Raw genomic sequence first — 16,439 nt, 5'->3', positions numbered from 1 at the left:
CTGTTCCCAGTGCATGTTGGACTCCGGCAGGGCTGCCCTTTGTCACTGGTTCTGTTCATAATTTTTATGGACAGAATTTCTAGGTGCAGCCAGGGGCCGGAGGGAATCTTGTTTGGGAACCACAGGATTTCATCTCTGCTTCTTGCAGATGATGTTGTCCTGTTGGCTTCTTCAAATCAAGACCTTCAGCATGCACTGGGGCGGTTTGCAGTCAAGTGTGAAGCAGCTGGGATGAGAATCAGCACCTCCAAGTCCAAAAACATTTATCTTGGTCTCATCACTCCAGAGTATAGAGTCCCAGTAGTCTTCATCTTTGTCAGCATGGGCCCTGGCAAACTCTAGGCAGGCTTTTTTGTGCCTGGGCTTTAGGAGAGGCTTCTTTCGTGGACAGCATCCATGCATGCCATTCCCCTGCAGTGTACGCCGTATTGGGTCATGGGAAATAGTCACCCCAGTTTGGCTTTCTACTTCTTTAGATAACTGCAGTGAACTTGCATGCTGATTTTCTTCAACCCTTCTCATCAGAAGACACTCCTGTCAAGGTATTAACTTCCATGGACGACCTGGACGTCTCTGTGAGATGGTTGCAGTTCCATCTTTCTTAAATTGTTGTACCACTTTTGCTACAGTATTCTGACTGATAAAGCTTTGCTGATCTTCTTGTAGCCTTCACCTTTGTGGTGTAAAGAAATTATTTTCTTTGGGGAATTCTGAAGAGACAAGTTGAGCATCACTCTCCATCCAGTCACTAAAAGAGGTCATTGTTGAAGAATGGAAAAAGATTGATGTTGCAAAATGTCGCCAACTTGTTCATTCCATGCCTAGAAGACTTGGTGCTGTCATTAAAAATCATGGAGGCCATACAAAGTACTAGATGTAGTAGTTTTTGTTGGGGGTGTCCTCATTTTTGCACCACCCTAATTTGAGTAAAACTGAAAAAAAATGTGTAATATAAGTTATATTATTAACCTTACTTTTTCCCATTATAAGTTAAACAGATGTTATATTAAACTTTGTCTTGTCAACATTTTGGAAATTGTTTGTGTTCATTGAGATATTGTTTAAAATGGTACTTTTCAAAGGGGGTGTACTCATTTACGCTGAGCACTGTAATCCATGTATGACGAGACTGAATGGAATAACTGGTTTATTCTACCCACATTCAATGGATTTTGAGAAAGAGCATTTTTATTTTTAATTCTGCAAATGTGATAACTAAAAACTTTATACAAAACGTCTGACAAAATCATTTCCGCTAAGGATGTAAACAAACCGGCGAAATGACAGGAGCAATTTGTGGAAAATACTATGATAATTCTTGGGGTGGGGGGGGAGAGATGTTCTTATTATGAAATACTTTTATTCCATATTTTGTGGGGGGTTTTTTTGGGGGGGGTATTTTCGAGTAGAGTTTTTATTTCGGCCTCGGTTGGTTCAGCAACACGCTCCACCATTTTGTTTTTCTCTACTCACGGTATATGAGCTGATAACCTAGTAGTAGAGTAGCCAATCAGAGCGCGCAACTGCTCATATCTAGTGAATGTGGATAGAATTTAATAAATAAATAAATAATAATAAGCCATCACACTCAAGGTCGTGCTGTTGTACTGAATATCCGCACGGCTGTGATTAACTACAGCACTCGCTCTGCGACCAAATCACAGCCATGCTGATATTCAGTAAAACAGCGCTCCATATCATATTGCTTCTACAATATTCACTGCTGGCAAAAATTACATCATTGGCCGACCCGTCTCTCTAAACATCCATGCACTTGAATACAGATCATCTTCGCTAAAACTTTAAACTTCAATACACTAACAAACCAAATCCTTCTGGACTGAATTCACGACTTTGTTTAGTTTGCTCTAACAAACATAACAACAGGGATGTTGTCTCGAGAATTAAAACACTTTGAAGTTGATTATTTCACAATAAAACCACAAACCAAAAAGTGTTTTAATCTTCTTATGCCATGGTGATTTGCCAATGATTACATTTTAAAAAGTAATTAAAGAGCGTACTTCATACCTTTCTATGCAAACAAAACAGCCACAAAACAAGTTAGTCCCTGTTAAGATTTACATCACAGCAGTTAGAAACAGTTCCATCATCAGGCTCTTTTTTTTTTTTGTCTTAGAAAACAAAAACACCACATCATGCCATGTTACCATGAGAACACTTGTGTTATTTTCTGTGTATGTACACTACCGTTCAAAAGTTTGGGGTCACCCAGACAATTTTGTGTTTTCCATGAAAAGTCACACTTTTATTTACCACCATAAGTTGTAAAATGAATAGAAAATATAGTCAAGACATTTTTCTGGTCATTTTGAGCATTTAATCGACCCCACAAATGTGATGCTCCAGAAACTCAATCTGCTCAAAGGAAGGTCAGTTTTATAGCTTCTCTAAAGAGCTCAACTGTTTTCAGCTGTGCTAACATGATTGTACAAGGGTTTTCTAATCATCCATTAGCCTTCTGAGGCTACATCCACACGACAACGGCAACGAGATTTTTTTTTTTTAAATATCGCATCCACATGGGCAATGGATCAGTAAAATTTCAGGTACATATGGCAACGCAACGCTTGCTGAAAACGATGCAATACACATGCCACACCTCTAGGGGCGCTGTAAGACGGTCCCTTCGGAGACACCAGAACAATAGAAGAAATAAGGACGCATGCGCATAAACTATTATGCGCGAGACTTCATATTAGCCACAAAGTCAGGAAAATCTGTTCGTAAAATTACATTATAATGACCAAATACAATGAAAAGTATTTTTCCAGTCTCACCTGTGAAAGGTAATCCCATGTGATCTCGTTTGGACGGCAAACCTGTTGGTACAGTTAAACGCAGCTAATCTTTATTCTCCGCTTTGAACTATCCAATATGGCGGCGAGGATGACGTATGATTCTACGCGGAAGGCGGCGTCTTTAATGGTCCGGAATAAATTGAATGCTACACGTTGATGGATTAATTTGTTGTTTCTCACTTGTGAAAGGTAATCCCATGTGATCTCGTTTGGACGGTAAACCTGTTGGTACAGTTAAACGCAGCACATGAATCTTTATTCTCCGCTTTGACCTATCCAATATGGCGGCGAGGATGACGTATGATTCTACGCGGAAGGCGGCGTCTTTAATGGTCCGGAATAAATTGAATGCTACACGTTGATGGATTAATTTGCTCTTCTACGCCCTTTTTGAGGAATGTATTGTAGGACTTAAACCAATATCTGAAGAGGTGAGATCGCTCCTTTTTTTCCCTATTTTTGCTGGCGGGATTGACTCTGCCCTAAGGGCAGAGTCTCTCTCTCTCTCTCTCTCTCTCTCACTTTGCACCATTACACGATAAATATTCACAGTGAAAATATTTTGTAAGCGCGTTTCATGAACCAAGTTATAGGATTTGTTGACAACTCGCATCGAGTTCGTTACACTTCTACCCGGCGTGAAGCACTCACAGTCATGTGGTTGTGACGTCATCGTAAACAAATCCGTTCTACTCATCCAGACGACTTCACAACGGCAACGTTGCCAGATCTTTCCACTCTGGAACCCATTCTCAAAAAGATTGCGTTTTGGGCACCCAAAACACCGGTGCCATGTGGACGCCAGGCCTAAACGATAAGCAATTGTATCGGAGTCACCTGAATCCGTTGCCGTGTGGACAGGGCCTCAGTCATCCTGTAGGTGTTTGGGTCACTGGAGGCCGGGTGTGAATGGTGTTAGCAGCCTAGAGGGTCGTTAGGGTGATCTGTGGGCCGTTGGCTCTCTCTGCCATTATTACAGTACAGGACTCCAATGACCCACAGATCACCCTTGCTTGTTTGTGAAGTGATCTGATGGACTTTAAGACAATCTTGTTTGCCTGTGACCAACATGACATACAGTAGTGGAAATAAGAGAAAATCATTGCATTCAAGTAGTCTATGTCTGAGGATGCATCAACTGTCAGCTAGTTCGTAATATATCTAAAATTAGACATATTAGAAGTTTTGATTTTCACTTAAACCAAACATTTCTACCCCACACCAGCTGAGCACTGGGGTGTTCTGTTATTCAAATGAACTCATTTGTTTGAGCGTTGCCAGGGAGGTCGAGTATCGGGTTACCGTTGTCAAGGCAACTAGAAATTCAAAGCGAGCCGGTTTTGCACTGACTGAAAAATGGCAAAGCTGAAACAGGAGCAGCTACACGAGTTAAATATGCGCAGAGAAACGTGGTGTTGTGTAGAAGTGAAAGGCAGGATCTGGGATCGTCCTGAAAGGAGACATTTTGCTTGTCAGCACCGAAACACCTGCGACTTCAGCGCCATACTGACGGTGAAACCCGAAGAGCGATCTTCCTGGATGACCAGCCAGGCGAGTTATCGCGAGAAGAGGCACGTTAACGAGAGCTGTAAGCTGAAAGGCCTGATGTTAAACTGATGTTAGCATTCCCAGTTAAAACATGTAAACACTATTGTTTAATATAGGTTTTATTTTCATTAATAACTCATACAGACCATGATTCACTAATACAGACTTTATTTATGCACAACACAGTTCACAAAGTGCCGATTTGTAGAAGATTTTCCTTTTTAACCTATTCCATTCCCCTGGGGTTTTACAGAACAAACACATCACAAAATTTAACATAATTAATATGAACAAATGAACATAATTAAGGGACATTAAAGGATCAAGAGGACTACTGCTCTACCACTGAGCAGCTTATGGAAAAAACTTTATCTGTCTGGTCCCTTTTTTTCCCTAAAATATATATATATATATTTTTTTTATTTCCCTTACAGATGAATCTCATTTCATGTGAACAACTTCAATCAAGCTCATCTCTTCCAAAACATATGACAATGCTGCAGTAAATGCATGTAGCTACCATTTGAATGAGTGTTTGGAGAAATTCTTTGTGACATTATAATGGTTTGTGTCCTATGAAGTGATGTTGAATATCTGTACAATCCAAAACACTGAAAAAAATTCAAGGATCAAAATAAAATATGTTCAACAAAATCAAATAGTGACATCAATAATGACAGGTTAATATTCGTTTTCTTTACACCCCTGTTAATATGTATAGGGTGAGCCATCAGTGTTTCTAGCTACTGAAAAGACCAGGGGCGAAATCAAGCTTTCCTGGGGCTTGTATTTTTAAGGATGATTGGCATAGATAGGTTGGCAAGGTTATATCTAACGTTTCAAGAAATATTATCAGCCACACACATTCAAAAGTTATGACATCTTTATGACTGATTTTTGCACTGCTCTTTTTAAATGTATGTAGTTCACTTCAGTTTCTTTCTCATTATTATTAAGTTATTATCAACACCCATAATGTCTCAGGAAACTGAGGCATGCGTCAATTGAGTATTAAAATTTATCATCAGTTTAATAAAAATATAATTTTTCACTCGCATATCTCTCCTTTAGGACCACAAAGACAAATTTGAAGCTACATTGTTATATTACTACATTCAAAATCCCAGATGACATCCTATCTCACAAAACTATGATCATATAAATATGTCTTCCAAGTTTCTCTCACACACTGTCATGGTGCAGGCACTTACGGATGTATGCGCAGAAGAGTGACAAGGAGCAAACAGTAACAGAGCCAAAACGAGAGACGAGACTCAGAGTCGTAGAACTAGCGAGGGTCAGGCGATCGGCAAACAGCATTAAGGGGGAAAGACAAAGAGCGAAAACGGAAAATAGAGAAGCAAGAGTCGGAAGAACGAGAGTCAGTCAGAAACCAACAAGGCTTGGTATGAACTGATATAGGCAGAACAATACTTTGCCATGGAGTGGTGTGAGAGAGAGGTTTATATAAGTAGGGGCACTAATTGGAATGATGAGCGACAGCCGAGTTCAATAATCGGGAGACAAAGGGTGCTGTGAGTTCTGGGGAGTGTAGTCCACAGTGTCCATGTTTGTAGTTTTGTCATGCTCCGCCCCGGACATCCACTCTGGAGATTATGGATCTCTCATGCCAGTGCTGATCCGGATCCGGGACAGGAATTCCTTCTCCCCTGAACTCACGCCCTGGTTTTCACTATGGTGAATAAATAGGCCGTTCTCTGACTCTGTTTTTGCCAGAACGTCTCGTTTGTTTTCCCTAGCCATTTCTGTGCCTTAATGCTTTTTCATGTTTTTTTTTTCTCTCCAGTGTTTTTCCCTTGTTCATGTGTTTTTGCACTAGGTTTTCTCATTTATGGCTTTTTGCACTAGTGTTTTTTTCTTGTTCATGTTTTTTTGCACTTGTTTTTTTCTTGTCCTTGTCTGCCTCGTTTGTTTTGTCAAGTTTTTGTCTCCTTTTTTACATGGACTATTTTTGCTACTTTTTCCCTGGATTAAAACCACCTCATTTATTGGATTACTGTCTGAGTTGTGTTCTGCTTTTGGATCCTATTTCATCACACCTCCACCACCCCTAACAGTACATTCTGGCCAACATGGATCCAGCAGAACTGACCCATCTGAGAACGGCTATACAGCAGCAAGGGACTCTCCTCGGGACCCACCAACAAGACCTACAACAAATTACCCAGAACCTCGCCACCCTGTCCAACGCACTCAACCTTCTCACCACGCAGATGCAGCACTGTCAAGCCATGCCTACCCCTGCTCAGCCGTCTCCGACTTCAGCTCCTGCCACCACCTTTCTCCACAAACCGAGACTTCCAGCGCCTCAGCCCTACAATGGAGAACCAGGTACTTGCAGATCGTTTTTGTCTCAATGTTCATTGATCCTAGAACTGCAACCTCTGGCCTTCCCCACAGAATGCTCCCGGGTAGCATATACAATAACGCTCCTCACTGGCAAGGCCAGAGAGTGGGGAACAATGGTCTGGGATGCCAATGCACCCTTTTGTTCCAGTTTCAAGGATTTTTCCAAGGAGATGAGGCAAACTTTTGACCGCTCTCTGTCCGGCTGTCCACTGCCAAGCGTCTGGGAATCCCACTACTTGCTCTTGACGTCTGTCTCACTGTCCTGACACTCAATGGCACTGGCTTGACCAACATCACCCATCTTACCGCCCCACTCACCCTAAAGATTTCTGGTAACCACTCAGAAACCATCCAGCTTCACATCATGAACAACCCCCACGGACCCATCATCCTAGGATTACCATGGTTAATGCAGCACAACCCCCACCTTAACTGGGCTGACAATACCATCCTAGGCTGGAGCCAGTCCTGCCTAGCTTCCTGTCTGAACTCCGCTCTGCCTCCTGCCAAACCACCGCAGCCTTCAGCCAGCGACTTCCCAACCTCTCTCACATGCCTTTGGAATATCTGGATCTCAAACTTGTTTTCAGCAAGATCCGAGCAGTGTCCCTCCCTCCTCACAGACCCTATGACTGTGGAATCAACCTCCTACCCGGGACAGCGCCACCCAAAGGACGACTCTACTCTCCCTCTCTTCCGTCAAAAGGCAAGCCATGGAGAAGTACATCTCCAAATCTTTGGCAGCTGGGATCATCCGTCCTTCCTCTTCCCCAGCAGGGGTGGGATTCTTCTTCGTGGAAAAGAAGGACAAGTCACTCCGCCCCTGTATTGACTATCAGGGTCTCAATGCCATCACAGTCAAGAACCGCTACCCACTACCACTCATGACCACGGCCTTTGAACTACTCCAGGGAGCCAAGGTATTCACCAAGCTAGATCTACGCAATGCATACCATCTCATCAGGATCAGGGAGGGGGATGAGTGGAAGACGGCCTTTAACACCACCACTGGTCACTACGAGTAGCTCGTGGTCCTTTTTGGCCTGACCAACGCACCCACAGTCTTCCAGGCACTCATTAACAACGTCTTAAGGGACTTCCTAAACATCTTCATTTTCGTGTACCTGGATGACATCCTGATCTTCTCCCGCTCCCTGGAGGAACATCGAGGTCATGTCCGGCAGGTCCTCCAGCCCCTGTTAGAGAACAAGTTGTTCGTCAAGGCGGAAAAGAGCGAACTTCACCAGAGCTCTGTCTCGTTTCTGGGATTCATCATCTCCCTGGCAAGGATCCAGATGGACTCCCTCAAGCTCAAGGCAGTTGCTGATTAGCCCACCCCATCTTCGAGACGAGAGCTCCAGCACTTCCTAGGATTTGCCAACTTCTACAGGCGCTTCATTCGCAACTTCAGCACGGTGACTGGACCTCCCTCAGCCCTGACCTCGACCAAGACCCAATTCAAGTGGGGGGAGGAAACAGAGAAAGCCTTTTCCATGCTCAAGCACAGGTTTACCACAGCACCCATTCTCACCATACCCGATCCTACCAAGCAGTTTATTGTCAAGGTTGACACTTCCGAGTCAGGGGTCGGAGCTATACTATCCCAAAGGGCCAGTGACGACAAGGTCCACCCATGCTCCTTATTCTCCCGCTGGCTATCCCCAGCCGAACGGAATTACGGCATCGGTGACCAAGAATTACTGGCTGTTAAACTAGCCTTGGAGGAGTGGAGACACTGGCTCAAGGGATCGGAGTTCCTCTTCCTAGTCTGGACCAACCATAAGAATCTGGAGTACCTCAAGTCCACCAAATGCCTTAATTCCCGTCAAGCCCGTTGGTCTCTCTTCTTCTCCCGGTTCAACTTCACGGTCTCCTACCGCCCAGGCTCCAAAAACGTCAAACCCGATGCCCTGTCCAGGATGTTCTCTTCCCACTAAGAGGAGTCTAAGCCACCTGAAACGATCCTTCCTCCACGCTGCCTCGTGGGAGCTGCCATTCTAGAGGTTGAGACACTCATGCAGAAGGCCCTGGAGCAGGACCCCGGTGAAGGTAACCCCAACAACATTCCTCCTAACCATCTGTTTGTTCCCTGTCCAGTGCAAACCCAGGTGCTGCAGTGGGGTCATGGCTCCAAGCTGGCCTGTCATCCGGGAGCCGCCCGAACCCTGGCACTCATTCAGCAGCGCTTCTGGTGGCCATCCATCAAGGAGGATGTCCAGGAGTTCGTGGCAGCCTGCAACACATGCTCCCAGAACAAGACAACCAATCAACCCCCTGCCGGCTTGCTAAGACCCTTCCCGACTCCACATCGACCTTGGTCTCACATCGCCCTGGACTTCGTCACAGGACTCCCCAACTCAGGTGGCAACACATGCATCCTCACTGTCATTGACTGTTTCTCCAAGACCATCCATTTCATTCCTCTGCCCAAGCTCCCCTCAGCCAAAGAAACTGCAAAATTACTCGTCCACCACGTTTTCCGCCTTCATGGACTACCCACCAACATCATTTCTGACCGGGGTCCTCAGTTCACTGCCCAGTTCTGGAGGGCTTTCTGCAAACTCATCGGAGCCACCTGTAGTCTCACCTCAGGCTTCCACCCACAGACCAACGGCCAGGCAGAACAGGCGAACCAGGCTTTGGAGGTTGCACTCAGGTGCATGGCGTCCAGGGATGCCAGTTCTTGAAGTAAGTACCTACCCTGGATCGAGTACGATCATAACGCTCTTCCTTCATCTGCCACAGGTCTCTCGCCCTTCCAGTGCTCCCTAGGTTACCAACCACCACTCTTCCCCAACCAAGAGGAGGAGGTCGCCGTACCCTCAGCCCAGATCTTCATATGCCACTACAGGAGGACATGGGCATTGGCCCGGAGAAGACTCATTCACTTCGCCCTAGCATCCAAGAGGCAGGCTGACAAACACCGCTCTAAGGCGCCCACTTACCGGGTGGGGCAATGAGACATGCTCTCCACATGCCATATGCCACTCAGAACTGTCTCCCGCAAGCTGGCTCCCAGGTACCTAGGACCCTTCCTCATCAAAAAGGTAATCAACCCATGTTCCGTCAGACTGGCACTACCACTCACCATGCGACGCATCCACCCCATGTTCCACGTGTCACAGCTTAAACCTCTGGTCTCTAGTTCCTTGCTCCCACCCTCCAAACCCCCTCCTCCTCTCAGGCTCATCGATGGCGGTAAGGCCTACACAGTCAAGAAACTGCTGAAGGTGCGGCGGCGAGGCAGAGGACTCCAGTACCTGGTGGACTGGGAAGGTTACGGTCCCAAGGAGAGAAGTTGGGTTCCCGCCAGGTTCATCTTGGACCCAACCCTCATCTCTGACTTACACCGGCAACACCCCGACACTCTTCCTAAAGCGGCTTCTTGTTCATGTTTTTTTGCACTAGTGTTTTTCTTGTCCTTGTCTGCCTTGTTTGTTTTGTCAAGTTTTTGTCTCCTTTTTCCCCTGGATTAAAACCACCTCATTTATTGGATTACTGTCTGAGTTGTGTTCTGCTTTTGGATCCTATTTCACCACATCTCCACCACCCCTAACAAGTTTGGACAGTTTCAGCGAGTTTACTGACACACACACATAAATATAATCTTCTCCAATGCATCCAGGCTCAGTGGCCTGCAGCAGCTCATTTGTGATGTCTGGACAACACAGTTTTATGTTGACATTAATATTCCGTAGCAAAACAAAAAATTTTTATCCCAATATGTGAGTAATATGCCAAAGGCTGGCTATGGGATGGTCGGCTGGTTGGTGCTACATGTAGCATTAAACCATATGATTAAATTATATCAGAGCAACTATTGGTGTCTACATGAACACACATTGTTGTTGACCTGATAAATAAACTTAGTCGGGGCAAATAGACCCCCACTGTAGATATTCATTAAACCACTGGAACTTCTGAGCTCGCCTGCACACTAATCATACAGACCCTACGCTGTAAATTCAACAAAACCAGGCTACACGAAGTGGGTTTTGTGCATTAACATAATCTGATAGGTTACATTGTTGAGACATTCTATATATACACCCACGGTCGATGACTTACCATCTGTTTTCATCTTGAAAAATCCAACAGTAGTTGATTGTTTTTTGAAGAAGTCTTCCAACCAGTTCTGAATGTTCTTCTTCTGTTGGTGGTTACTAACATTTTGAATGTGCACCATGCAGTGCTCAATTATGTCCCCCATCACCGCTTCCCCCATGTTCCCCCCTCTATCTTCGGATGTTGCAAGTCAAGTTCTGATCTGTTTAAGTCAGTTGTCTTCTATTAATCTCTTCCTTTTTTTGAGGGCGACAATACCCAGGGCTAGGCTCAAAATACCCGGGGCTATAGCCCCGAGTCATGGGCCTAACAACACCACCAGGGTGAGCCAATAGGGTTAAGGGCCTTGTACAAGGGCCTGATGGTGGCAGCTTGGTGGTGCTGGGGCTTGCAGCCTTGACCCACTGATCAGTAACCCAGAGTTGTGGAAATTTTGCCGTTAATTAAAATACGTCGCTCCACGAATTTTTCAGTGCATGCTGTCACTATTCTGTCAGTTTTTCAGCATGAGTAAATGTTTGTGAAAGTGACTTAGTATTGACTTTACACTGTACAATTTACAGTCTGTTGCACACACATCGTCATCACACATCGTCAAAGAAATATTTGGTCCTAAGTTGAAGCCAACAGTCTTACTAATGTGCCAATGATAAAGTTCTAGCAGTTTTTTTTTTCTGTAATACTTGATGAGATTGAAGAATACAAAGCAAGAAATCTGAGATGATTCCTCTGGGCAGAAGGTCGCCAGATCCTCCAGGGTCCTACATATTGAATTAAGGGTGTGAAACAGCTACACAAAAGCCTGAACACTGATTTACGTATTTGTCTTTATGAAGACGCCATGGTGTCTTGGCTGGGAGTGCGTACTTGGTGGCTATGGTGTCCTTGGAAGCACAGCAAGAATTCCTTGTTTAAAGGAAGAGATGTTTTATTGAACAGACATGGTAAACAGATCTGTTCAAAAGCGGCCAAAATCTCTTGGCTTGGCTCCATGAATGAAGATCAGGTTGTCTGTGTTGACTGCAGCCCTCATGGTCAGCGACTAGGGCAAACCAGTGGCAAGGGTTGATGTGGAAAGTATTGAGAGATACTTTGAGAAGGTCTTTGGAACAATAATATCCCGCCATACCTAAGAATCTTCAGAGACATGTTTTGTTTTAGGGACTACAAACCAAGTGATAGCCTGTACCTTGGTATCAAGGGGCTTAACCCTACTGTGGCCAACATTTTTTCCAAGGTACCAGATTACACTGTAGTCATTTATCTACATTTATCTAGATTTAACACGAGCATCATATAGTCAGCTGAACACCTTTTCTAACAAGTGCAGGTGATTGTGTCAGAATAAACATCATCATCATCCAGGTGCACAATTTGGTATAATCCCAGAGTACACAGTTCATTAGCCTTTGAAAGATAGCAGAGGCATTTGGGGGCCAAAAGCCATGACCATGTACTGGAGAAAGCTGTCTGGCATGCCAAAAAATGGAAATCTCAAAGCTACGTAGAACCTGAAAGTACCCTTTAAGCAGGTCAACTTCTGTCAGTTTTTGCACCATCTACGCAGTATTCCATTCAGGGAAGAGGAAAAGCAATAATTTTTCAATAACCAGGACAAAAATGAAACAAAGAATCAGGCTTCAGCACTAACAAACATAGAGAACACCACATTCTATGACTAGGAACGACCAGGCCACGTTTGACAAGTTTCTGCACATATAAAGTGAGAGGGCCTTTCAATTTCATAAAATCGGTGAAATTTAGTTCCCTCTGAAATTTGGTCATTGTGATATATATATATATATATATATATTTATTTATTTTTGTAATATCTAAAAAAAACAACAGGAGATTCTGTGGCTGGGAACTTATTTAATTTGAGCTGATTCCCGAGCATGAAATGTGCATGAAATCACTCGCTTTGCGCAGTCAAGCAGACAGAGGAAGTCCATGTACACATGCACAGATTTACATTCTTCTTCTTCTTTATCTTTTGGGTTTTACAGCAGCTGGCATCCACAGTAGGGCTGCACGATTCTGGAAAAAATGTGAATCACAATTTTTTTGCTGAGAATTGAGATCAAGATTCTTTGGCACGATTTTTTATACAAAATGTTTATTGCACTATTTATTGCACAAAACAAAAAAAAAACATTCAAATGGTCATTCAAGTAGAGTATCAAACGTTTGAACAATAGGCTTGTTAGCAGGAGCTGCAGGAACTTTGCTTTGGCAGAGGTACAGTAGTAGTAGCAAAAAAAAATGTAGATATGTGGCTGATTTTTATCATTTATTATTATTATTATTATTATTATTGTGACTTTATAAAGGAACTTACCTATTGCCAGATGGAGTCGATGTCCAAAACACTGGAGCCTGGTCCAATCGTTGAGGGAGATGGCTTTTACTATGTTTTGACCATTGTCTGTTGTGATGCAGGTCAATTTATCCTTGTTCAGACTCCAAGATGCGAGGGCATCTTTTAATCCCTGTTCTAGGGCCTCGCCTGTATGGTCTTTGGGGAAAAAAGCTGTCTGTAAGCACCAACTTTTGATAGTGAAATCAGGCGCTATAAAATGAACCGTCAGGCTCAAATACGGTTCCATGGTCCGACTGGACCATAAATCAGACGTAGCGGAAAAATGATAGATTTCCCGCAATTCTGCCTCGACCACTGCCCGCTGTTTATTGTACATATCGGGGAGTGCAACGTTTGAAAAGAAGTTGCGGGAGGGGATAGAGTACCGTTTGTCGGGAGTGTTTATCACCTTCCGAAATCCCTCATGTTGTACAGTGTTTATCAGTGCCATATCTTTTGCCAGGTGATATGTGATAGCTGCTGTGATCTCCTTGTGTCTACTGGAGTTTGGTGGGTATGGTGTTGCATTGTACAAGGTCCTGGTTATTGTCATCTGTTTGTTTCTTGCCTTGTACGGCTTCATCATACTCTACTTTGTGGTGATGTTTCAGGTGATTGTAGAGATTAGTGGTGTTGCCGTGCGGTGCTGCAACGAGGGCAGAACACACTTTGCAATGCACCTCAGACTGTTTGTCATCGTCTGGCTTAAACCCAAAATACTTCCACACCGCCGAATGCGAACCCTTTTTGGGCATGAGCTCGATTCGGGTCTTTGGGTGACTCTCGCCACTACCACCTGGGGTTTCTTCGCAAGCCATTTCTTCTGCTTTTCTCCCTCACTGTTTCCACACACTCAACTGCAGGCGGGCTTCCTCCACTGACTGAATCACGTGTTGTAAAGACGCTTTACCATAGGTCGAGGGAGGACTCAGCGGCAGTGCTGCCTTTAGGGGCGCTTGTAAAAATCCGGGAAGAAATGGGAGCATTTGTTTGTGATGCCGCTCGTGAAATAAAATGCTTAAGAATCATTGTGTTTCGAAATGAGATCACGTGTATGTGTGAATCGAGATCGCGATTTTTTTAACGATTTATCGTGCAGCCCTAATCCACAGTGTTGCATTACTGCCATCTACAGGTTTACCTTGACTGTGCAGTGACAGATACATCATTCTGTCGCTAAACATACAGCTGATCACACCGAGGTGCTAGCTGAGCGCCAATATTTTTTAGTTTGGTCCTGCATTTCCTTTCAAGTCGAGTCAAGTCAAGTCAACTTTATTGTCAAATGTGCTATACATGCTCGACATACAACACAGATGAAATTTCAGTCCTCTCTGACCCACGGTGCAAACAGGCAATGCAATAAATAAAAATAGAACAATTGAAATAAACAATATAAACAGTATAAACACTCTAGATAAGAAATAGACATAGACTAAACACTCACAGGTAGGCAGGTAGGTATATATATATATATAAATATTGGGGCGGCACGGTGGTGTAGTGGTTAGCGCTGTCGCCTCACAGCAAGAAGGTCCTGGGTTCGAGCCCCGGGGCCGGCGAGGGCCTTTCTGTGCGGAGTTTGCATGTTCTCCCCGTGTCTGCGTGGGTTTCCTCCGGGTGCTCCGGTTTCCCCCACAGTCCAAAGACATGCAGGTTAGGCTAACTGGTGACTCTAAATTGACCGTAGGTGTGAATGTGAGTGTGAATGGTTGTCTGTGTCTATGTGTCAGCCCTGTGATGACCTGGCGACTTGTCCAGGGTGTACCCCGCCTTTCGCCCATAGTCAGCTGGGATAGGCTCCAGCTTGCCTGCGACCCTGTAGAAGGATAAAGCGGCTAGAGATAATGAGATGAGATGAGACATATAAATTGGAACAAAAGGACATAAAATAAACAGTCAAGGGCACTTGAAGTATAGCAGGTAAACATGAAATAAGCAGTATAAACAATAAACTAATAGCTGTTAAGGTGAGGTAGTGCAGAATAGTGCAAATGAGCGAGGTAAAGTGAAATGTGCAGTCCCTGAGTTCAGTGTGTGAATGAATGTTGAGAGTATGTGTGTGTGTGTGTGTTGGGGGGGAACTGTGAGGGTGACATGATGTCAGATGCTGAAGAGGGGGCAGGGGGGTGTACGGGCAGAATCTGTGGCAGGGGGCAGAAGGGGGAGGAGTGGCAGAACAGGGAGGGAGTTGAGCCTCCTGACCGCCTGATGAAAGAAACTGTCCTTGAGCCTGCTGGTTTTGGCTCAGAGACTCCGCAGTCTCCTCCCCGACAGCAGCAGGCTGAAGAGGCTGTGAGATGGGCGGGTGGGGTCACCTGCAATCCTGATGGCTTTGCGGGTGAGGCGGGAGTTATAGATATCCATAAGAGAAGGGAGAGAGACACCAATGATCCTCTCAGCTGCTCTCACGATGCGCTGCAGAGTCTTGCAGCAGGACACGGTGCAGGAGCCATACCACACGGTGATGCAGCTGGTCAGGATGTTTTCGATGGTACCTCTGTAGAATGTGTGCATGATGGGGGCCAGGGCTCTTGCTCTCCTCAGTTTGCAGAGGAAGTACAGACGCTGTTGGGCTTTTTTGGCCAGTTATGTGTTGTTGTTGCTCCAGGACAGGTCTTCCTTCACAACATAATGTCTTTTCTTCTCGCTTTCCGTTACTGTAGTCGTTCTTTCCAGTTTCATTCGCGTCCTCCATTTTCCTCTCTTGTTTCAAATTTGTATCCCACACTCATCTCATCTCATTATCTCTAGCCGCTTTATCCTGTTCTACAGGGTCGCAGGCAAGCTGGAGCCTATCCCAGCTGACTACGGGCGAAAGGCGGGGTACACCCTGGACAAGTCGCCAGGTCATCACAGGGCTGACACATAGACACAGACAACCATTCACACTCACATTCACACCTACGGTCAATTTAGAGTCACCAGTTAACCTAACCTGCATGTCTTTGGACTGTGGGGGAAACCCACGCGGACATGGGAAGAACATGCAAACTCCACACAGAAAGGCCCTCGCCGGCCACGGGGCTCGAACCCGGACCTCCTTGCTGTGAGGCGACAGCGCTAACCACTACACCACCGTGCCGCCCTGTATCCCATGCTGCCTTGTGCAAACAGGGAAAGCCCACCACGTGATGCATGACATAGTATCTTGTATTGCGTCATGGTGAAGCAAGAAAAACTAGCGGAGAATTTAGGGCCACATGGCCTTAAATTCATTAATTGTTCTTTAAAACTGGAAGTCTGTGATTCGAATTCAGTAGCTTTCGGTCCAC

General features: G+C 44.9%; 1 protein-coding gene across 1 annotated transcript; it reads left to right on the top strand.

Annotated features, from left to right (window-relative positions):
- Positions 1–4,172: 4,172 nt before the first annotated feature.
- Positions 4,173–4,960, top strand: LOC132872681 (spermatogenesis-associated protein 45-like). The gene is made up of 2 exons (XM_060907662.1): positions 4,173–4,410; positions 4,805–4,960. Exons 1-2 carry the CDS (start codon positions 4,179–4,181, stop codon positions 4,822–4,824), a joined length of 252 nt encoding a protein of 83 aa, XP_060763645.1. The 5' UTR covers positions 4,173–4,178; the 3' UTR covers positions 4,825–4,960.
- Positions 4,961–16,439: the final 11,479 nt, after the last annotated feature.

This window comes from Neoarius graeffei, chromosome 2 (assembly GCF_027579695.1).
Source record: "Neoarius graeffei isolate fNeoGra1 chromosome 2, fNeoGra1.pri, whole genome shotgun sequence".
Taxonomy (NCBI): Eukaryota; Metazoa; Chordata; class Actinopteri; order Siluriformes; family Ariidae; genus Neoarius; species Neoarius graeffei.
Note: the sequence above shows the minus strand (reverse complement) of the source record. Positions and strands in the feature narration are given on the sequence as shown.